This window comes from Entelurus aequoreus, linkage group LG13, assembly GCF_033978785.1.
Source record: "Entelurus aequoreus isolate RoL-2023_Sb linkage group LG13, RoL_Eaeq_v1.1, whole genome shotgun sequence".
NCBI lineage: Eukaryota > Metazoa > Chordata > Actinopteri > Syngnathiformes > Syngnathidae > Entelurus > Entelurus aequoreus.
The window spans coordinates 38182226-38207572 of record NC_084743.1 but is presented as its reverse complement, the minus strand read 5'-3'; the positions used below and the strand labels follow the sequence as shown (position 1 = coordinate 38207572).

The 25347-nt window shown below is 41.3% G+C and overlaps 1 protein-coding gene across 11 annotated transcripts in view; it reads right to left on the bottom strand.

Moving 5' to 3' along the window:
* Positions 1 to 25347, bottom strand: part of hecw2a (HECT, C2 and WW domain containing E3 ubiquitin protein ligase 2a) — a 304402-nt gene that overhangs the window by 38738 nt on the left and 240317 nt on the right. For 10 of the 11 annotated variants that reach the window (XR_009828322.1, XR_009828323.1, XM_062067818.1 and 7 more), the window contains 3 exons: positions 14357 to 14486; positions 14139 to 14285; positions 7584 to 7698 (listed from right to left, as the gene is read on the bottom strand). Coding sequence is in view for 9 of the 11 variants with exons in the window: in XM_062067818.1 (XP_061923802.1) it covers positions 7584 to 7698; positions 14139 to 14285; positions 14357 to 14486 (392 nt within the window). In the remaining 2 variants the exon portion in view is untranslated. The remainder of the gene's footprint in view (positions 1 to 7583; positions 7699 to 14138; positions 14286 to 14356; positions 14487 to 25347) is intronic. The other variant, XM_062067816.1, reaches the window with a different exon arrangement.

Genomic DNA, 25347 nt, shown 5'->3' with positions numbered 1-25347 from the left:
TTGTTCCGGTACAAGTTCGTAAACTGGAGCATCCTTATTCACCCTACGAACAACCTTGTGGATAATTTCCTCCCAATGGCTGCGTAGCTTGCCAGTTCCTCCTCTTGGGACCAGAACACGGTCTCCTGGTTCCAACTCTGAGCTCCTCACTTTGCGATCATGGTTTCTTTTTCCTCTTTCAGCTGACTTTCTTGATTTGTTCTTTGTAATTTCGTAGGCTTCCTGCATCCCTTTTCGCCACTTCCACATGTACTCTCTGTGGTCAGGTGTACCTGTTGCTGGTGTCAGGCGGAAGAGTATGTCGACAGGTAGTCTTGGCATCCTCCCAAAAAGAAGATAAAAAGAAGAAAAGCCAGTGACTTCACATCTTGTACTATTATATGCAAAAACCAACTTATTCAATGAGTCTTTCCAGCTTGATTTCTCTTTTTCTGTCAGTGTTCTCAGCATCTGTATGAGTGTACGAATAAAACGTTCGACTTGTCCATTTCCTTCAGGGTGGTAGGGCGTTGATCGCGAACCTAACACTCCAGAGATCTTTTTCAGCTGTTCTATGAGCTGGTTTTGAAATTCACCACCTTGATCATGATGGATACGTTGAGGGAATCCACATTTCGGTGCATAATCATTGAAAAGTTTATCTGCCACTGTTTTTGCTGACTTGTTGGTTGTAGCGTACGCTTGGGCAAATCTTGAGAAATGGTCAATAATTACCAAAATGTACTCATACCCGTTGAGCACTCTGGTCAACATGTATAAAATCAATGGAGACTAACTCAAAGGGCTGAGTTGTGACAATGTTGGTTATGGGTGCCTTAATCTCTCGGCTGGGCTTCTTCTTTTTCAAACATGAACAGCTTCGAGCCACATAGTGTTGAATGTCCTGTTGCATATAGGGCCAAAAGAAGCGGTCTCTTACCAGCGAGGTGGTTCGGTCAATCCCTTGGTGCCCCATATCATCATGCAGCTCCTTCAGAACAGTTGCTTTGTACTTTTCTGGCAAAACGAGCTGTGTTTGTGTAGCTGTTTTTCGATGCAGGATGCCGTCATCATCCAAGGTAAGTTTTTAACATTCACTCATCAGTCTTTTACTCTGCACACTGAATGATTTTAACTGTTTGTTTTCAGGTCTCTAATTGAACTGACGACACTCCATCACTGGGCCGATATTTTTATCTTTCTTCTGAGCATGACAAATCTTCGCTAGCAAGAGAGGCCGATGTTCTGGCTTGTTGATGTCTTTACACTGAGCAGACAGAGCCATGGACCACACTGTGTTAGGATTTGGGTCCTCAATTGACTGTACGACTGCTTGTACCGAACGAGATGACATTTCCTCAGTACAGTCTTTAAACATTGTCTCAATATCCAATGCCATCCTCGAGAGTGTGTCGGCATCAACGTTTTCTTTTCCTGGCCGGTATCAAATGGTGAGGTGAAAATCCGTTAATTCAGCAACCCACCTGCATCCAGTTGCATTTAGTTAAGCTGTAGACAAGACATATGTGAGCGGATTATTGTCCGTGTACACCGTGCATGATGAGCTGATCAAATAGTCCCTGAATTTTTCACACACGGCCCACTTAAGGGCGAGGAACTCTAGTTTTCCAGAATGAAAATGGTAGTTCTTCTCGGATGTGGTGAGGGCTCTGGACGCATATGCTATTACACGCAGTTTTTCTTCCTGTTCCTGATACAAAACTGCACCCAGGCCCAGATTGGAAGCTAAGGATAAATTGTTGAGTCTTTTAGGAATGGTTTTGCATGTGGGAGATAAGTGATGTCACAGACCACCGCCTCTGTTCAGGGATTCTTTTTTTTAACCTTTGATGTTGATGGCTCCTTTTTCATCCTCATCCACTCTGTTCATGTTCCTTCTAGAACTGGATGCACTTTTCACAAATGACAAGCTGGATTAACCACAGGTTTTGAGGGCCTCCCTCAAGTGCTTATGTCATTTCTTTTTGGCCTGTGAGCTGGTGGGAACGTTATCAGCTGTGTGTTATAGGGCTTTGATAACATCCAGTTTGTTTGTCGCAAGGGTGTGCATGGTTTGTGATTAGGGGGAAAGAGCGTTTTTTGTTGGGGCACTACATTACTTTGGTAAATAATTGATTAGGAACCGTACTTTCCCAAATATAAGCTGTTACTTTTCTCCAAGCTTTAAACCCTTCGGCTTATACAATGGTGCAGCTAATCTATGGGAGTTTCTTTGCTAACTGTACTGTCAGGTTTGCATGTGTTTTACTACATGTAAATATTTAGTAAATTAGGCCTTGAAGCTTTGAACATTTCCTTTAGAGGACATGCAAATAAGATGGGATCAATTAAAAAAGAAAAAAGGAACCATAACTAATTGATGACATAAATGAGATATGATTATTATTAGATACAGTTGAAAAAGAATTATTGATTAAAAGAAAACAAGATGAATTGGAGGGTCTTTATAAGTAGTCCTCGCCAGTTCCATGTCCTAAATAGCTGTCAACATCTCTTAACTTGTCGGATTATATCACCAACCGCCATTTGTCCAGGTGATAGGCATGATTTATGATCTACAATAAACCTTCAGGGAGCAAGGAAGCAAGGAAACGGCAGACCACTCGATGATGTAAACATCGGCAAACAGAAAGTGATCGCGTCGCCGTTTTAAATAGTTGTAAATGTAAATCACTTTTATAATGGTTATTTATCTGATTGAATGGGCAAGATAGTGGAGCTCCCATTGGGTTGGAAGGAGTATTGAACAGAAATCAATGATTGAAGTGATAAACTTGCCACCCGTATGTTGACAAGAACGTACAGCCAAGGAAGCACATTCAATCTATTTATTAAGCAGAAGTAACACAAACCATTGAAAGATTTAAAAGAGCTTCCATCAGAGCTGACAAACTGCTGCTGATAAGCTAACAAAACAGCTCAAGCTAAAATGCCTGCAAAGACTCGCTGACGTTACACGTCACTAGGCAACAGGCACACACACAGACACACCCTGAAACTTATCTTAACTGTATTATGCCAGATATTTGAAGTTTTTTGTCTAAGTCTTTAATTACTTTACCTAGTAATTAATTAATTATTAAAGAGTAATTATGTAATTTTCAGAACACAGCCTGTCACACAACATCATGAAGCAGTTGGCAGATAAGTGTTCCTGGCTAAAATCTTTGTGTGTATGTCTTTAATAATGTTTACCTACAAAAAGACCATTGTTTAAGGTCAATAATTTTCATGCTGCTGCTGACGTTTAAACATGTCCTCTTAAACCCGGGCACCTTATTTCATATGTTGTTCTTTTGTGTTTTTGTTAGCTGAAGAATTGAGCATAGCTAAATGTTTTTTCAAAGAAGATTGGAGATTTTTTTATTTTTATGTTTACTTATATTAATTTAAAAGATTTTTATGTGTTAGTATCTCAAAAGACCTCTTAAATTGGGATCCTATTGTAAAAAACTTACTTTCTCACTTGTTGGTACCATGGGCCACTCGATTCACTACGTTGACATCAGCAAACCGCTTTCCCACATGACGCGACATACGCAGAGAATCCCTTGACGGTGAAAACCGGGATTCATCCATGAAGAGAACACCTCTCCAATGTGCCAGACGCCATCGAATGTGAGGATTTGCCCACTCAAGTTGGTTACAACGACGAACTGCAGTCAGATCGAGACCCCGATGAGGACGACGAGCATGCAGATGAGCTTCCCTGAGATGGTTTCTCAAAGTACGTGCAGAAAGTCTTTGGTTATGTAAACCAATTGTTGCAGCAGCTGTCTGGGTGGCTAGTCTTTAATAATGTTTACCTACAAAAAGACCATTGCTTAAGGTCAATAATTTTCATGCTGCTGCTGACGTTTAAACAAGTCCTCTTAAACCAGGGCACTTTATTTCATATTTTGTTCTTTTGTGTTTTTGTTAGCTGAATAATTGATCATAGCTAAATGTTTTTTCAAAGAAGACTGCAGATTTTTTTATTTATGTTTTCTTATATTAATTTAAGGCTTTTTATGTTTTATTATCTCAAAGACCTCTTAAATTGGGATCCTATTATACAAAACTTACTTTTCTCACTTGTTAGTACCTGTTTTTGTGTATTTATAAATAATAAATGATAAATGGGTTATACTTGCATAGCGCTTTTCTACCTTCAAGGTACTCAAAGCGCTTTGACAGTATTTCGACATTTACCCATTCACACACACATTCACACACTGATGGCGGGAGCTGCCATGCAAGGCGCTAACCAGCAGCCATCAGAGGCAAGGGGTGAAGTGTCTTGCCCAAGGACACAACGGACGTGACTAGGAAGGTAGAAGGTGGGAATTGAACCCCAGTAACCAGCAACACTCCGATTGCTGGCACAGCCACTCTACCAACTTTGCCACGCCGTCCCTATTTGGGATCTCTATCAGTCCTGAAAATTTAAAATCAAGGCACGGTGGAGATATTTAGTTACGTTAACGGGTATTTCCATTTATGGGTTAGTTTATGGGCCAAACTACATTGGAATATGAGTATAGATCCATATCGCCCAGCCCTAAACTTGTGTTACCGACAGTGCTAGCACAGTTTAGGAATGTTCTCTGTTTAATTGAGCCTCACAGTAGGCCTTGAGGAGCCATCTGCAGGATGATCATAAGGACATCTACATAACAGTAAGTAGGCCTAAATTAGTATTTCCAAATTACTCATACTGTACTGAATTACTGTTACTATTAAATACAGTAGAGAATAAGCAAGATTGCTTACTCAACCACTACTTTTATAGTACACCATAGGCAAGCTTGCCCACCAATCTAGAATAAAACTAGTTTGTTTGTTCATGTGATCATTTTTTTCATTCATTAATTCAACATTTGAAAAAAAAATAATAATTTCAGCTAAAATAATAACACACAAAAAAGTTTGTGTGAAATGTACTTAATGAATTATTCATGAAATGAGGTCTTGTGAATTTTGTTTTTGAGATGCTCTGCAATAATAAATAATTAATAAAAGTGCTTTCAAGACAACTTCAAATATGCGTTGTCTGTTATACTCCATATTTTAGTCAGCAAAATTGACTGCAATTTTAGTTGGCTAAAATGTTGAAGAATTTAAAAGGCGGATTTTAAAAGTAGACTAAAACTTAATAATTTACATGACTAAAATGTGACTAAAACTAAAATACATTTTTGTCAAAAGACTATGACTAATACTAAATTTAAAAATGCTCTGAAAATTAACACTGGCCAGTGGTACGATAAAATAAAAACCTATTTGTTTAACTGGTGTCAGAATGTTCCCAAAATGAGACACTTTAATTACGTGACATGACGCCAACATGTTATTTCCAAAAACATGCGCCTGGGGATATGTTGATTGGCAACACTAAAAAAATGGTCCCTAATGTGTGAATGTGAGTGTGAATGTTGTCTGTCTATCTGTGATGAGGTGGCGACTTGTCCAGGATGTACCCCGCCTACCGCCCGAATGCAGCTGAGATAGGCTCCAGCACCCCCCGTGACCCAGAAAAGGACAAGCGGTAGACAATGGATGGTAAATGGATGGACGCCAACACATCCCAGCTATTTAAATTTCTGAGAATTTTAATAACCACATCTCATTTAAACACATTAAAACATTACAAATAACACCAAATAGCACTGGAAAGTACTTATCTGTCAGATCCGGAGCTTGAAAGTTACTATTGCTAGCTTATTAGCATGTGGCATTCTCTTCTTCTACTGTATTTACATTTCGACATAGCTAACAACCTGAAATGACCACAATCGCCCTCAAGTGTAGGAGAGGCTCACTGCGTATGGCCAACAGTCACATTAGAGAAAAGAGCATGCAAACTACAACTTCACAAGTAGCTGTAAAAATAGAAGAAACTGAATTATTTGACAAATCAGACTAAATTAGTGCGTAGAAACGTACTGACTATAAAAAGTGACAAATGTCGTCAGACAAGACAGCATATATCTTCAATGATTACTTTCAAACTAGTAAAAATAAAATTTATAACATGTTCTATCATTTCTGTCAGTAGAAATGTTCACATTTCAACCTCCAAGATTCCCTTTTCTAACTAGAGAAAAAATGTTGCAATAAATTGTATACGATTTTTATGTTTTGAACACGCACGCTCACATCAACTACAACTGTAGTCAAAGAACCATTAAAAATAGCTACTAAATACATCAGAAGTTACTCACAAGTTGATGTTGAGTGTGTCAAAATGCACACACAAAGTGCATACATAACATACGCCTGCCCATACCATAACCCAACCCCCACCATGGGCCACTCGATTCACAACGTGACATCAGCAAACTGCTTTCTCACATGACGCCACATACGCAGTGAATCCCTGGACGGTGATAACCGGGATTAATCCATGAACAGAACACCTCTCCAATGTGCCAGACGCCATCGAATGTGAGGATTTGCCCACCCAAGTCGGTTACAACGACGAACTGCAGTCAGATCGAGACCCCGATGAGGACGACGAGCATGCAGATGAGCTTCCCTGAGATGGTTTCTCAAAGTATGTGCAGAAAATCTTTGGTTATTTAAACCAATTGTTGCAGCAGCTGTCTGGGTGGCTAGTCTCAGACAATCATGGAGGTGCACCTGCTGAATGTGGAGGTCCTGGGCTGGTGTGGTTACACAGTATATGGTGTGAAGTTGTGAGGCCAGTTGGATGTACTGCCAAATTCTCTGAAACGCCTTTGGAGAAGGCTTATGGTAGAGAAATGAACATTCAATTCACGGCAACAGCTCTGGTGGACCGGGAACTGCATGCTCCCTCAAAACTGTGGCTATGTGCTGTGTGATAAAACTACAGATTTCAGAGTGGACTTTTTTGTGGGCAACCTAAGGGACACCTGTGAATAATCATGCTGTTTAATCAGCATCTTGATTTGCCACACCTGTGAAGTGGGATGGATTATCTCCGCAAAGAAGAAATGCTCACTAACACAGATTTAGACAGATTTGTGAACAATATTTGAGAGTAATAGGTATTTTGTGTATACAGGTATAGCAAAAGTTTTAGATGTCAGACTTGGGAGCAAAGACAAAAGTGTTGCGTTTATATTTGTGTTCAGTGTATATATATGCATTTATACATATATATACATATATATACATATATATATATATATATATATATATATATATATATATATATATATATATATATATATATATATATACATACATACATACATATATACATGTATATACACACACACACACACATATAAACATATATATGTGTATAAATATTACATGGAAAATAGATGCAAATATGCACACACTGGTAGGAGGTCAAAGGTGTACAACAAATGCTAGAGTTGAACAAAATCACAGTTAAGAAAAGCAGAAATACAGTGTGTTACGTCACACCATTAATATAATTATTCATCATAACAATATGATTACACAATCATAACAATATGATTACACAATCATAACGCATAATTTACAATGTTAAAAAAATTCTAAACATTTACAAGTAATAACTTGACTTGATGTCCATCCCAATATGTTGCCCTAATAAACAAAATATATACACATGCTGTTAAACGTACCTCCTCTGTACTCCGTGTTGTTCCTCCAGTCTGTCAGGTCAATTTCTGCAGTTCCAGCCATCACCAACTCCAACTCCCTGGCATCGAACACAGACACTAGCCGCACATCCACCACCTGACAACATACAGACACGAACATCCATACTAACATGATTTCATAGACGTAAACAATTTAATACTATTACTATACTAGTATGGCAGGAACCCAATATGTGAGGCAAATAGTGACTGGTTTAAAAAACAAAGTTTTTTTTACAAGTTCATCAGAGAAGGAATGGGAAAAAAATCAATAAAACAAAAACCGAGCACCAAGATAGTCCAGTCAAAAACAATGTAATACTAGAACAAAAGACAAAGCAAAAATGCTTGAAAAAGTATTCCAAAAAAGTAACAACAAAATGCGTGGCAGACAACCAGGACAAAGTAACAACATACAACAAAGTACAACAAAAATTGTACTTACAAATGAATCAGGACAACAAACAGAAACTTGCACGGCTAGAAGCAAGGAGCCAGGAGAACTGGAGAAAATAGAATGCAATAAGCAAGATTTCCGGGCGTACATAGATGACTAATTCAGAGAAAAAAGAACCACATTCAAGCTCACTGCAGCAAGGCTTAAGAAGGCCTAATTGCTAAATTCTCCACAGGTGTGTCTCCTGGCTCCGCTCTCATGTCAGCCTCACAGCAATCTGAAAAGCAGGGTAGAGGTTAACAGAACAATGGGGGAAAACAACTCAACTGCCAAGCAAAACATAGAAAAGAAAGAAGGACCCAAACATAATTCCCAAAACCCAACAGTACCTCCTCCCTAACAACTGCCCCTTGGTAGTCAATATGGTGGCCCACCTGGCTTATCGGGAAATGTGGTGTGAAAATCTTGAATAAGAGAGGGCTCAAGAATGAGCTTTGTCGAAATCCAGGAGCGATCTTTAGGCCCAATCGACCAAATACAGAAACCCGCTCCCGTGTCACCTCGAGTTAATTATAGCGCTCACATTAAACGCTGGATGGCCGTCGATAAGCTTAGGCGGAGGAGGAGGCACGACAGAAGGGCTAAGGAGCTGGTCTCTAAAGGCTTGAGCTTGGACACATGGTAAGTGGGGTGGAGGTTGAGCGAAGCAGTCAAATTAAGTCTAACCACACCAGGGTTAATGATGCGCTCTATCATGTAGTTACCAACAAAATGGGGAGGACGCTTCTTAGATGAAACTGCAAGAGGTAAGTCTTTGGAGGACAGCCACACCTTTTGACCAGAAACATAAGTGGGAGCTTGTGTGCAATGGCGGTTTGCCATCCGCTGGTTACGCTCAGCAGTGCGTCCCAAAGCCGCCCGGGCGTTGCACCAAGATGCCTGTCGAGCATGTTGCTTCACCAAAGGTACAGCAACACTCGTCTTCAATGACGGGAGGGCAGTAGGCTGGAACCTGTAGGCTGCGCAGAAGGGTGACATCCCAGTGGCTGAGCTAACGAGAGTGTTATGGACATACTCAATCCAAAGAAGTTGCAGTGCCCACTTTCCTGGGTCCTGATGACAGTTACACCTGATGGCAGCCTCCCGTCCTGATTATTCCGTTCAGATTGTCCATTATTCTATGGATGGTACCCTGACGAGAAACTGGATGACGCCCCAACTCCCTGCAGAAAGCTCTCCATACTGCACATCTGCCCAACTGCATCCATCCATCTCTGCCTGAGACGATTTCCATCGGGATGTTGTGAAGTCTGACCACTTGGAGGATAAGTAGCTCAGCAGTCTCTAATGCTGAAGGTAGCTTAACCAATGGAATAAAGTGTTCCATCTTAAACGGTCCACAACGGTGAGGACTGTTGTGTAGTGATTAGAAACAGGTAATCCAGTCACAAAGTCCATAGAGATGTGGGACCAAAGTCTCGATGGTATGGGGAGAGGTCGGAGCAGACCTGCAGGGGCTTAATGTAACGACTTATTCCAGGCGAAAACAGAGCTGGCTACCACAAACTGCTTGGCGTCCTTGGCGATGGTAGGCCACCAGAAGCGCTTCGACAACAGGAAAAGAGTTTGCCGAAGTCCTGGATGACAGGGTAGCTTCGACCAGTGACCCCAGTCGAGCACCTCAGCCCATATTAGGTACAACATAAGCGGTCCAGCAATGTGGCTATATTTACGAATGAATCGCCTATAAAAATTAATGAACCCCAAAATACTTAGTTGGAGTTTCCAGGAAGTTGGCCGAGGCCAATCTACCACAGCTTGAATTTTGGCAGGGTCCATTCTCTACAATATACCTCAAAAAGGTAACCAAATCCAAATGAAATGCGCACTTCTCCGCTTTTAAAAATAGGCCATTATTTAAAAGCTGTTGCAACACCAGGCGCACGTTAAATATGTTCTGAACGTGACGACAAAAAAAACTGGGTGTCATCCAGACACACAGACATAAAACATACACATCATTGATCAAACTCTGAACTGTGGCCGGCGCATTGGTTAGTCCGAAAGGCATCACTAGGTATTCAAAATGACCCACAGGGGTATTAAACGCTGTCTTCCACTCATCGCCCTCTCTTATGCGAACCAGATGAAAAGCAGAAAAGAATGTGGCTGAATGCAGTGGCGTAAAAACAGTCCCCATAAGAGGCAGGGAATACTTATTTTTAACTGTGATTATATTAAGAGCTCTATAGTCAATACAAGGGTGGAGTAAGCCGTCCTTCTTTTTCACAAAGAAGAATCCGGCACCAAAAGAAGATGAGGACGGCCGTATAAGTCTCGCAGCTAACGAGTTGAAGATATAGTCTTCCGCGACGTGTATTTCTGGGAGAAAAATATTAAAAAATCGAGCAGAAGGTAGTGGTGCCTCCAGTAACAGGTCAATAGCGCAATCATAGGCCTATGTGGGGGTAGTGACAGTGCGGATCCTTACAAAAGCCCTCAGCAAGATCATGATATTCCCTCGAAACAGATGATAGACTTATCTCTTTGCTACTAGATATGGCAGCCGGTGGAAGCCTACTCAGTGGCCTAGTGGTTAGAGTGTAGGTTGTGAGTTCAAACCCCAGCTGAGTCATACCAAAGACTATAAAAAATGGGACCCATTACCTCCCTGCTTGGCACTCAGCATCAAGGGTTGGAATTGGGGGTTAAATCACCAAAATGATTCCCGGGCGCGGCCACCGCTGCTGCCCACTGCTCCCCTCCCCTTCCAGAGGGTGAACATGAGGATGGGTCAAATGCAGAGGACAAATTTCACCACACCTAGTGTGTGTGACGATCATTGGTACTTAAACTAACTTAACTTAAGTGGAGGACAAGCCGCCTGAAAACAGCACGCATAAGAAGAAAGACTGCAGTCAGTTATAGTAATTTTAGACTACTTGATAACAGGGCACTGAAGTTTAAACCAGGTGAGCCCCAATACTAAAGGAGCGTTTTGAGAAGGTATGACATAAAATGTGATTATCTCCCGGTGACTACCGGCAAGGATAAGGGACAACGAACAAGTCTGATGAGTTATATGGGCTTTTACCTTGCCATCTATCTTAGCAACACTGAACTGAACAGTAAGAATCTTATGTTCACTAACAAAATCCTAGTCTATAAAACACCCATCCGGCCCAGAGTCAATCAGAGAAATTACATTTGTAGAACCCCCTTACCACAGCAAAGTACCTTCAAATTGGAGCCGACCCAGAGGGACGTCTGTCGCAGAATGTCTCAGGGCAAGTTTTTGCTTGTCAGAAGGTTGACTTGGCTTTAGCTTTACGGGGCAACGAGGAATGAGCTGAACCACCTGTCCACAATGCATTCGGCTGGTGAGAGTCTTTTACCTCCCAGCTGCATAGCCTCGTCAACATCCCTTGGTGATGAGGTTTCACTCATCAGAGTTCCAGCAGTTGAGGCTTCAGCAGTAATCCCTGGGGTGGCAGAAAGCCCATGCTCCGCAGCCCTCCCACGAGAACGCTCGCGAAGGCGGTTGTCCAGCTGTATGGCCTGATCAGCTTATCACCTCCTGCTGCCACATAGTGGTTTGTATTCTCAGTTCCCCTCTTTTGGTGCAGTTCAACTCTTGTATTCTTACTGCAATTCTCCTTTCCCCTAGAGTTCCTGTGTTTCCCTAGTAATATAGATCACAGAGCACGCTCAACCCATCCACTCTCAGCTGCCAGGATCCGGAACGTGATGGCGTGTTCGGTCACAGACTCCCTGTCTTGTTTGAGCCTAATGAGTCTGTCTTTGGCCTCTCTGTCCTGAAGCTCAGGATGATTGGCAAAGATGGTCACAGCCCATGCTGTAGCGCTACCTGCCAGGAGGCTCACCAGGTAGGCCACACAAGGTCGGTCAGAGCTGTGGGTTGATGGCTGCAGGTCAAACACTAATTGACAGTGGTGAATAAAGGAGTTACATTCACCAAAGTTACCCCTGAACCTCTCGGGGGAAGATATCATGGGTTCATGTGAGTGTGACAGAACAGGCCTTGAGAGCAACGTTCCATGTAAGGACTCCCTTTCAGCAGCAGATGCAGCTACCTGGGACGCCTTTTCCTCAAGGTTAGCTGATAGCGTGTGCACCATGCTTGTGAGGTCTTGGATGGCCTCATTATGATATGTTAACATCTGCCCATGTGCACTTAAGGCCTTTTGCCATCTTTCTGCCTCGGTGGGTTCCCTGCATGGTGGTTCTCTCTGTTAGGCAGTGTATGGCAGGAACCCAAGATGCATAGCAGATAATGACTGGTTCGAAAACAAAGTTTTATTTATAAGTTCATCAGAGGAGGAATTAAAAAAATCAGATGAAACAAAACCTGAGCACCAAGCTAGTCCAGTCAAAAACAATGTAATACTAGAACAAAAGGCAAAGCAAAAAGTGTGGCAAAATGCCAGGACAAAGTAACAACATAAAACAAAGTACAACTAAAAATAGTACTTACAAACGATTCAGGACAGCAAATAGAAACTTGCACGGCCAGGAGCAAGGAGCCAGGAGAATCGGAGAAAGCACAATGCGTTAAGCAAGGTACCCAGGCGTACAAATATGACCAATGCAGAGAAAAAAGAATCACAACCAAGCTCACTGCAGTAAGGCTTAAGAAAGCCTAACTGCTAAATTCCCCACAGGTGTGTTTCCTGGCTCCACCCCCTTCTCAGCCTCAGAGCAGTCTTTCGAAGGCTACAGTTCTTAGTAATTGGCTGAAGGGGACCGTGTCGTCTGAGCTATACAGACCCTCTCCTGTTTCCCTGCTCTCTGGTCATTCCTTCGTGGGCTGTGCCGCAGCAGTCGGCTAGGTTGTCCACACACCAAGCAGAGAGCAAGGTGGGAACTTGTCCCTTTCTTTTCCTATTCCTGGGCTTAGTGGGTTTGTTGTGCAAATACAAGCTCCTCTACCAACATATTTTTATTTTATAGCGGCTCCCTGGTGGCGATCTTTCTCTCTCCATGGCGAGTTTGAGCGCATCTGGCAGGGTTTTGGGGTGGGCGAGCTGAATGTGAAAGTGCAGTTCATCCCGTTTAAGAGTTTGGATGCATTGATCACGTATTAATTAATTAAGAATTGCGTTCGGTATGCCGACATAGGCATGCCGACCCAGCCTTTCGATCCCATGAGCAAGGCAGTGGGACGACTCACTCGGCTGCCAGTCACAGTGTTTGGACTCACAGCGCGAAACATTTCTCTAGTCCCCAAAACGCCTATGCAGTGCAACCACCAGCGCACTGTAATCAAGTCTCTCTTCTGGGTTCAACAGGAGCAAATAGGATACGGCTTCTTCCGTCAGTGATAAAGCCAACTGCACATCTCTCACCACCTCAGTCCAGCCTACTTTATTAGCCAAAAAGCTCAAATTGTGTTCTATGTAGCTTCCCTGCTTCCTTTTCTCGAAAACCTTAGAGTTCTCATTGCGTCGCACCAAAGCTCATGGGCACCGATTATGTTTGCTTACATTCGGCGACAGCACTCCTGCTGCTGCGTTGTGATATACCTAATGGTGGACTTGTTGTCTGTTTGGGCAAAAATGCAGGCGCCAGCTTGACACAAGCTGCTTCTGGCATATTTTTAGCACACTGTTCAGATCCTTTTTCTATCTGCATTCGAGCGCTGAGGCCACCGATCATCCTCTCTTCCCAATGCTGTTGGACAGTGGGTTTAAAGCCAGCAGTGGAGAATGAGTGACACAGTTGGAGATGCTCTATCTGACGCTTTATGAACAAGCGGTAACAGATACTTAGTGAACATAAACACACATTCAAGAGCCACTTTTAGCCCCAACTCACACTCGCACAGTCAGCACAGTGTCTGCCAAACTCTTGCGCACACAGTTCAACTCTTTTTATATTTATGATTTGATTATGATTATTTATGATTATTATCGAGAACCCAGCCTGTAGGCAATATTTTCACTTGTTCGGAAATGCTTGTTTGCACAACCTGTGCTTGAGTCTGAGAACATGGCGTTCAGACATTATGTCACATGCAAGCCTGAAATTGTGTGACATCTGTGGTATGATTTGTGTACAGTATCAGTGATTTCATATTATATGACAAGAAGGAGATGTACTGTGACTATGATGACCAGTACCTCATAGAAGCCCCGAACCAGACTCTCGGTCTGCTGAGCCACGCCCCTCTCAATGCGCCACTTGACCATACACTCGATGTACTCCTTCTTGTTCTTCTCCGACACAGGAATACTCGCCCCACCCGGCTTGAGCTCTCGCTCTGTGATCTGCAGATACACCCATGCATACTAATGGTAAAATATAATTATCAATGTCCATGAGTGTGTGACCTAATGACCTGTCCAAAGACCTCCTCGTTGACAGTGAAGGTCAGGTCCAGCATGTCCTCGATGTCGTTATCCTTCATCCACTGCAGACTTTGGTGGAACTCTTCATCCAGGAACTCCAGATCACTTAGGTCACATGATCTGCTTGGTCACATGATTGGTGTTTGATTATACTAGAGAAAATTACACTGATTGTAACTATCAATCTAACTATTCATCTATCAATCCATTTTCTATTGCTTGTACCTCTCGTCTTCGGGAGGGGGGGAATTTGGAGGTTAAAGCCTATCTAATCCATTATTATTAGAGGAAAGAGATAGTTGTTTAACAATTATCTCTACAGTTAAATATTTTTTTCAGTAATTTTGAAAATTGTTGGAGTAAGAAAGCTGTTAGCTTCTGTCTGTCAGGAATTCCAAGATGCACAGACAACAGGTGTAGCCCAGGTAAGCATGAATTTAATCTCAAAAAAGGAGTAATGTTGAATTGTTCTTTTTTTGCCATGGTGTACCGTTGCGGATGAGTATGAAGTTCTTTGCGTGGATGATGATGTTTCTTTCGTTGCCTGTGATTGAGTCGTAGTCCGAGGCGAAGTCTAGTGCTTGAGTCAGTAGGTCTTGCGTGATGGAAGGGTAAAATTCTTCGACATCGAAGGAGATAAAGTTGTGCTGTTGTTTGTCTTGGATGTTGCTAAACCATTTGATTATTGCTGCTGTATTTCTCCATTGGTTGAATGGTGTTTTGTCCGTGATTTTTGTGTTGATTCTGTCCAGGATTATTTTGCTGATTTTTCCTATTTCGGATTTAGTTGGGTTTATTAGTCGGCATGATGGGTTATTTGCGAAGTTGGGTTTGTGGTCCTTCAATGTGATGAAGGCTTCCTTGTTGGCTGTAGCGTCCACCCTGTCCTCAATGTCCAGTTCAGCCGCGATCAGTTTGTTTTCCAGATGGATGTTCTGTAAAGTGTTGGGTTGTGCTTCTTTGTATGATTTGGTGATGCTTCTGTCCAGTAAAGTGTTATGTTCTTGTATGTCCATTCTGTAGAAATGTGTGGTTTTATCGGCGGCCAAAAAATAGTGCTCTATACCGTGGTAGAGCGTAATATGTATGTGTGGGAAAAATCACAAGACTATTTCATCTCTACAGGCCTGTTTCATGAGGGGTTTCCCTCAATCATCAGGAGATTTTAATAGAAGCATTCACATACCATGGTTTATATAGGGCACAGAACGGGTAGGTACAGGCAGGCGTAGGGGCGTGGTGATTGGCTCATGTGTTACCTAGGAGGTGTTTCCTTCTGTGACGGCATGCTGATACAATTTCGCTGCGCTTGTTGAGGGATGAGCTAAGGCTCATAGAAAAGACGGAACACTAATAATCAAATGGTTTAGCAACATCCAAGACAAACAACAGCACAACTTTATCTCCTTCGATGTCGAAGAATTTTACCCTTCCATCACGGAAGACCTACTGACTCAAGCACTAGACTTCGCCTTGGACTACGACTCAATCACAGGCAACAAAAGAAACATCATCATCCACGCAAAGAACTCCATACTCATCCGCAACGGTACACCATGGCAAAAAAAGAACAATTCAACATTCGACGTCACTATGGGGAGTTTTTGACGGGGCAGAAACGTGCAAACTCGTTGGGAGTTTCCTCCTCTCCCAGCTCGCTAGCCTCAACCTGAACCTTGGTATTTACCGTGATGACGGACTGGCAGTGTGTCGTGCCTCGCCAAGGAGCAGCGAGAATACCAAGAAGCGCATATGCCAAATCTTCAAAGAGAACGGCCTACGGATCACGATTGAAGCCAACAAGCAAACCGTCAACTTCCTCTACGTCACTTTCAACCTGAGGAATAACAGCTACCAACCATTCACGAAACCCAACACAACACTCCAATACGTGCACCATGACAGCAACCACCCACCCACCACCACGAAAAGAATACCTCCCGGAATTAATAAAAGACTATCGATGCTGTCATCTAGCAAAGCTGAATTCGACAAAGCAACCCCCCCGTACCAAAAAGCACTTGATGAAAGCGGATACAACTTCACCCTCACCTACGAACCCACGCCAGGAAACCAACCAAAAAAGAGCAGAAAACGAAACAACATTATCTGGTACAACCCCCATACAGTAAAAACGTCTCAACTAATATTGGCCACAAATTCCTCACTCTGATCGACAAACACTTCCCCAAAGGCAACACCCTAAGAAAAGTATTCAACAAGAACAACATTAAATTGAGCTACAGCTGTATGAACAATATACGACAAATCATTTCAAACCACAACAAATCAATTGAAAAGGAGCCGTCCACCACCAGGCAGAACGACTCCAAAACCGACAAAGGCTGTAACTGCCGCAAGAAACCTGATTGCCCTCTCAACGGGGGGTGCTTACAACCATCCGTCGTTTACCAAGCAAAGGTAACACGCAAGGACATTAACACATCCGACACATATGTAGGATTAACTTAGGGAGAATTCAAAACCAGATGGAACAATCACAAGGCTTCTTTCAGTAGCAAAAGCCTGCGGCACACTACGGAACTCAGCAAACACATTTGGACTCTCAAAGACAATAATGTTGAATATTCAATAACATGGCAAATTCTTGCATACAGCACACCTTACAACAGTAGTAATAAAAGATGCAACCTATGCTTAAAAGAGAAACTTGTTTATTATATACCGTCCAGACCTGTCATCCCTCAACAAGCGCAGCGAAATTGTATCAGCATGCCGTCACAGAAGGAAACACCTCTTAGGTAACACATGAGCCAATCACCACGCCCCTACGCCTGCCTGTACCTACCCGTTCTGTGCCCTATATAAACCATGGTATGTGAATGCTTCTATTAAAATCTCCTGATGATTGAGGGAAACCCCTCATGAAACAGGCCTGTAGAGATGAAATAGTCTTGTGATTTTTCCCACACACACATACATATATATATATATATATATATATACATATATATATATATATATATATATATATATATATATATATATATATATATATATATATATATATATATATATATATATATATATATATATATATATATATATATACATATATATATATATTAGGGGTGTGGGAAAAAATCGATTTGAATTCGAATCGCAATTCTCACGTTGTGCGATTCAGAATCGATTCTCTTTTTTTTTTAAATTGATTTTTTATTTATTTATAAAATTATTTTTTTTAAATTAATCAATCCAACAAAACAATACACAGCAATACCATAACAATATAATCCAATTAAAAAACCAAACCCGACCCAGCAACACTCAGAACTGCAATAAACAGAGCTATTGAGAGGAGACACAAACACGACACAGAACAAACCAAAAGTAGTGAAACAAAAATGAATATTATCAACAACAGTATCAATATTAGTTACAATTTCAACATAGCAGTGATTAAAAATCCCTCATTATCATTAGACATTTATAAAAATAAAATAAAATGAACAATAGTGTCACAGTGGCTTACACTTGCATCGCATCTCATAAGCTTGACAACACACTGTGTCCAATATTTTCACAAAGATAAAATAAGTCATATTTTTGGTTCATTTAATAGTTAAAACAAATTTACATTATTGCAATAAGTTGATAAAACATTGTCGTTTACAATTATAAAAGCTTTATACAAAATCTACTACTCTGCTTGCGTGTCAGCAGAATGAGGTAGATCCTTCTGAAATGTATTGAATGAATAGACAATTGTTTTGAATCCGGAAAAAAATCGTTTTTGAATCGAGAATCGTGTTGAATTGAATTTTTTTTTATTTTGAATCGAATCGTGACCCCAAGAATCGATATTGAATCGAATCGTGGGACACCCAAAGATTCACAGCCCTAATATATATATATACTTTTGGCAATATAGTTTGTATATATATATATATATATATATATATATATATATATATATATATATATATATATATATATATATATATATATATATATATATATATATATACTATATTGCCAAAAGTATTTGGCCACTTGCCTTGACTCACATATGAACTTGAAGTGCCATCCCATTCCTTCAATAGGGTTCAATATGATATCGGTCGACTTTTTGCAGCTATTACAGCTTCAACTCTTCTGGGAAGGCTGTCCACAAGGTTGCGGAGTGTGTTTATAGGAATTTTCGACCATTTTTCCAAAAGCGCATTGGTGAGGTCACACACGGATGTTGGTCGAGAAGGCCTGTCTCTCAGTCTCCGTTCTAATTCATCCCAAAGGTATTCTATCGGGTTCAGGTCAGGACTCTGTGCAGGCCAGTCAAGTTCATCCACACCAGACTCTGTCATCCATGTCTTTATGGACCTTGTTTTGTGCACTGGTGCACAATCATGTTGGAAGAGGAAGGTGCCCGCTCCAAACTGTTCCCACAAGGTTGGGAGCATGGAATTGTCCAAAATGTTTTGGTATCCTGAAGCATTCAAAGTTCCTTTCATGGAACTAAGGGGCCGAGCCCACTCCTGAAAAACAACCCCACACCATAATTCCTCCTGCACCAAATGTCACACTCGGCACACTGCAGTCTAAAATGTACCGTTCTCCTGGCAACCTCCAAACCCAGACTCATCCATCAGTTTGCCAGATGGAAAAGCGTGATTCATCACTCTAGAGAACACATCTCCACTGCTCTAGAGTCCAGTGGCGACGTGCTTTACACCACTGCGTCCAACGCTTTGCATTGGACTTAGATGCAGCTGCTCGGCCATGGAAACCCATTCCATGAAGCTCTCTGCGTACTGTACGTGGGCTAATTGGAAGGTCACATGAAGTTGGAGCTCTGTAGCAACTGATTGTGCAGAAAGTCGGCGAACTCTTTGTACTATCAGAATCAGAATCAGAAATACTTTATTATATTCCCCGAGGGGAAATTAACATTTTCAGCACAATCCCATTCAAGATCAGACAAACATTACAGGGAGACAGAACAGGATCGCTGACGGATCTGCCAACTTCCGACGCCCCTACAAAATGGTGAGATACAGGTAAACAATGGCGGGGAGAAAAATAAATTCAGTCTAAGCCTGGGCCCCTGGAGAGGGGGTCCAGACTGAGGCCAAGGGAAAAACAACTCATAGCCATAGTACACATCCCTCTTAAATGTGTGTACGAGGGAAACATCAAACATCAAAGAATACAAAGGACATTAAAAACATTAAAAGAGCAGAGCTGATGCAACCAGGCACTTCTACATACAGCTATGAATAAAAAGTAAAATAAACATATACACTGTGGTGGCCTCTGCGGTGTTCCACGCCATCGTCTGCTGGGGTGGAGGGAGCATGGCCAGAGACAGGAGCAGTCCCAACAAAGCAACCAAGAGAGCCGACTCCACTCTTGGCCGCCCACTAACTCGGCCAGTGTCCAGTCCGCATCGATGAACGAGGATGTGTCTAAGTAGACCGAGGTGTCCGATACCTGCTCATTCAGCCAAGACACTGTGAAGCCTGTCCGTCCCGGCGCTCAGTGCTAGCTCCGCAGCCCTGTCTCTTCATCTGCATCTCCTCCAGTCTCTCCAAACGGACTCTGGTGTGAGAGACACAGCAGCTGGTCTCCATGGCCAAAAGGCTCCCGGGAGGCAGATCCAGAAGTCCACAAAAAAGCACCGCAGAAGTCACGAAAGTGCCACCCCTTGTCACACAGTCCCAAATGGTCCCGAACCAAAAGGCAAATATATATATATATATATATATATATATATATATATATATATATATATATATATATATATATATATATATATATATATATATATATATATATATATATAATAACACATGAAAACAAAAGGGAAACACAAAAGATGACACTACTCAGTGGCCAAGTGGTTAGAGCAGGGGTCACCAACGCGGTGCCCGCGGGCACCAGGTAGCCCGTAAGGACCAGATGAGTAGCCCGCTGGCCTGTTCTAAAAGTAGCTCAAATATTTTTTAAATTGTATTTATTTACTAGCAAGCTGGTCTCGCTTTGCCTGACATTTTTAGTTCTAAGAGAGACAAAACTCAAATAGAATTTGAAAATCCAAGAAAATATTTTAAAGACTTGGTCTTCACTTGTTTAAATAAATGTATTAATTTTTTTACTTTGCTTCTTATAACTTTTAGAAAGACAATTTTAGAGAAAAAATACAACCTAAAAATTATTTTAGGATTTTTAAACACATATACCTTTTTACTTTTTAAATTACTTCCTCTTCTTTCCTGACAATTTAAATCAATGTTCAAGTAAATTTATTTTTTTTATTGTAAAGAATAATAAATATATTTTAATTTAATTCTTCATTTTAGCTTCTTTTTTTTCAACGAAGAATATTTGTGAAATATTTCTTCAAACTTATTATGATTATAATTCAAATCTAGAAAATCTGTAGAATCAAATTTAAATCTTATTTCAAAGTCTTTTGAATTTCTTTTAAAAATTTTGTTCTGGAAAATCTAGAAGAAATAATGATTTGTCTTTGTTAGAAATATAGCTTGGTCCAATTTGTTATTTATTCTAACAAAGTGGAGACTGGATTTTAACCTATTTAAAACATGTAATCAAAGTTCTAAAATTAATCTTAATCAGGAAAAATTACTAATGCTGTTCCATAAATTCTTTTTTTTAATTTTTTGAAAAAGATTCGAATTAGCTAGTTTTTCTCTTCTTTTTTTCGGTTGAATTTTGAATTTTAAAGAGTCGAAATTGAAAATAAACTGTTTCAAAATGTAATTGTCATTTTTTTTCGTGTTTTCTCCTCTTTTAAATCGTTCAATTAAGTGTAAATATCATTAATTATTAATAATAACATAGAGTTAAAGGTAAATTGAGCAAATTGGCTATTTCTGGCAATTTATTGAAGTGTGTATCAAACTGGTAGCCCTTCGCATTAATCACTACCCAAGAAGTAGCTCTTGCTTTCAAAAAGGTTGGTGACCCCTGGGTTAGAGTGTCCGCCCTGAGATCGGTAGGTTGTGAGTTCAAACCCCGGCCGAGTCATACCAAAGACTATAAAAATGGGACCCATTACCTCCCTGCTTGGCACTCAGCATCAAGGGTTGGAATTGGGGGTTAAATCACCAAAAATGATTACCGGGCGCGGCACCGCTGCTGCCCACTGCTCCCCTCACTTCCCAGGGGGTGATCAAGGTGATGGGTCAAATGCAGAGGACAAATTTCACCACACCTAGTGTGTGTGACAATCATTGGTACTTTAACTTTAACTCTAACATAAGAGCCCAGAGCTCCTGCCAACAGCAGCCACTACAGCGGCGCCATCTTGGAAAAAAAAAATAAATTTTTTTTTTTTAAATATGCTTCAGTATCCGCTGACCCTTCTCTGTCAGTTTACGTAGCCTACCACTTCGTGGCTGAGTTGCTGTTGTTCCCAAACTCTTCCATTTTCTTATAAAGAAGCTGGCAGTTGACTTTGTAATATTTAGGAGCGAGGAAATTTCACGACTGGATTTGTTGTGTAACAGGTAGAAAAAGGAAACAGCATATTTTGGTATTTTTTTATTTTATATTATTGTTATTAATTTCACCAAAATCCATCACATGATGTGTTTTAGTTACTTTTTACTTTAAATATGGATTATCAGTAACATAATTCAAGTTTTTGTGGATTTATTTTTGTATTTCTTTTATTTTTACAAATCTGAGCTTTTATTTTGAGGATATGACGGTGCGTAGCTTTCTTTCCCCCCAGTCTGTGTTGTCCCTTCACTGGGAGAGGTATGTTGTTTAGCTTTGGGATTAACAAATCATATTTCTTGAGTTTAAATGCAAAATTAACGGAAGAATGTTGGTGTGCAAATGTTTCGAGATGTGTTTATGTAGGTCTTTGTATAGTGGCGTGTTTTAAAGAGCCATTTTGAGTGAGAGATGGAGAGTTTGTTTTGCCGAGACTTTTCCCTGTATATGAGTGAGTGAGCACGTGCATGCGTGTGTGTGTCCTCCATGTTGTAGCCTACATGCTCAATGTATTTTATTTTTTTGTGTGTGTTAAGAGTTATGTGGAAAGGAGATGACCATTGCACTCACATTGTGTTTCATGTCACCGTCATGCAGGAATAAAGTTGAATGTGAGAAGTTGAACCAGCCCCGTGTCCCATGTCATTGAATGAACACAGAGTACTACACACGAACAGCGTAGTCGGGACCCTGCAGACCCGTCCCTGCTACAGTTGCACAGGTGGCATTCTATGACAGTTCCACGCTGGAAATCACTGAGCTCCTGAGAGCGGCCCATTCTTTCACAAATGTTTGTAAAAACAGTCTCCATGCCTTGAGTGCTTGATTTCATACATATGTGGCCGGGCCAAGTGATTAGGACACCTGATTCTGATCATTTGGATGGGTGGCCAAATACTTTTGGCAATATATATATATATATATATATATATATATATATATATATATATATATATATATATATATATATATATATATATGTACTGTATATAAAGTTAAGTTAAAGTTAAAGTCCCAACAATAGTCCCACACACACACTAGGTGTGGTGAAATTATCCTCTGCATTTGACCCATCCCCATGTTCACCCCCTGGGAGGTGAGGGGAGCAGTGAGCAGCAGCGGTGGCCACGCTCGGGGGTAATTTTTGTGATTCAACCCCCAATTCCAACCCTTGATGCTGAGTGCCAAGCAGGGAGGCAACGGGTCACATTTTTAAAGTCTTTGAACTCACAACCTTCCAGTCTCAGGGCGGGCACTCTAACCACAAGGCCACTGAGCACAAATCAATTGTTGTTTTTGGTGTACTTGTTAGTCTTGTTGGTCCTTGGATAACCTCTGTGAAGTTATATTTATCACAAGTTGCTTATTTTTTTTTCTATCTGTCTCATTGCACCAATTAACACTCAAGTCACCCATAAAAATTATTTCTCTATTGGGATTACAATGTTTTAAAAGTGCCTTAAATTGATCATACAATATCTCCTTTGCAGGAGGTGGATGTTTACAGATAATAGTAAATGACATTGCTGGGGACAGAGTTACATTCAGACGTATACATTCCAAATTGACTTCAGCAGGACACTTCATTAATTCACATTTAAAAGTGTGCCTAACATAGACTACTATCCCCCACCTCGGCCTTTCCCTTTATCTCTTCTGAATAATTTGTATTCTGGCATATTAATAGCAGCAGCTGGCGATAAATGAGTCAACCAGCTTTTGTTATTCCTAATATATCAATATTCGAGTCACTTAATAAATGCTGCATTTGATCGTTTTTCAAAATAATTCTGTGTATGTTAACATGACCCAATAAAAGTCATTTTGGTTTAGATTGTGGGTTCCAAATGATTTGTGCATCGTTAAGAGTTGGAAAAAAGTGAATTTTTTGTTGTTTCCTAATAGCTGGGTTAAGGCCGTTCAGGGATTTTGATGTCAGCATTGGTGGTTTGGGTAGCTTTGGGGGTAGCCTAGGTACCTGAGGCTGTAGTGCAGCTTTTGCTCTAATGGTAGCCAAGGTACAGCATGTGCCTCCACAGTCCAATGCTCCTGCGCACGGCTCTGCTGGATGTCCCATCACTGCTTTAGTGGCGGTGGATACGCCGCTCAGTGGTGGTGGCCGAAGCCCAACCCGTGATGTTAGTTGGGGCCCAGCCTGCACAGGTGGCGATCTTAGCCCAGCTTCTGTAGGTGATGGCCGAAGTCCAGCTTGTAGCGGCGGTCTGAGCCCAGCTGGAGTCGGTGGAGTTAGGCGCACAATTAACCAAGAATGTAGTCCTGATTGCAGTGGGTGTAACCCAGGTATGTGTGTCTGCAGCCCAGGTAGTGGTGGTAGTGGTCCAGTTAGCAGTGTTTGAAACCCAGTCAGCCGTAATTGAGGTCAACATGGTGATGGTTGTGGCCCAACTGGCTGTGGATGTAGGCCAGATAAAGACGGAAGCGGTCCAGTTCGGAATAATTGGGGTCCGGCAAACTGCCAGAGTAGCTCAGTTTGTAGCACAGGCACCAGAGGCTTTAGCTCAATTAGAGGTGGATGTAGCCCTGAGACAGGTGGTTGAAGCCAAGCTAATTGTGGATTTAGCCCATGGCAGCAAATAAAGTACAGGTAAATGTGATTGCATTCCCATCAAAACCGGTCTTGGATTCACTTCAATATCACTAGCTAAGAGCAATATCATCAAAAGATGTACTCCCAGGTAAGGTTGAAACAAGTCTGTCTTTCCGTGATTACCTGGGGGTGGCCTAGCATGGCCTTCATCCAGTACTCTTGTGAAGAGAAGGTGTTGACTGCTTAGATGGGTAGAAGATCTGTTCATTGTTTTAAGCCTGTTTCCGTGGACATGTGCAGCTCAAAAGTAGATGTACAAATACAAAAACAAGTAAAAGGCAAGTTGATGGTGTTGGCTGTTGTCTTATAGCGCTTTTAGAGAGCTTTTGTGGCAGGAACACAGGACCTGCCAGGCCGTGTGACTGCAACCCGGCGGCCATCTTAAAATATTAGCACACCCTTAATGTTGATAGGGAAGGGATCTGTGGTACCTTCACAATTTCTTCAATTGTCATACCTTGCACCAGTCAGAGCTTTGTTAGCTTTTCACACTTTGTGTGATCAGAAACGCTGAAGATGTGTCTAACCTCTTACAGTTTTGCTGAATAGTTTAGGGTTGCTAAGCAACAGCTTTTTTTCAATGGTTTTTTCACTACAATAGGGCGGAACCTTCTTGAAGTTTCCTTCTTGTTTTCATGTATTTTTTGCCTTTTGATTCAGGCTCTTAAGAGCAGTACTGTGACTTTTGCAGTTGCTTTTTAGTCTTTTTTGTGAACTCTTGGATCCACCTCGGGGGAGTTTTGGCCATGGCCATGTTTGCACTGCAGACCATCTGATGGCTGTCTGCCACACTAGAGTCTGCGTAAAGAGACCGGAGGAGATGCGTAGAAAGAGACGATATTGCAGATCGAGCACTGAGCGTTGAGATGGACAAGCTTCACAGAG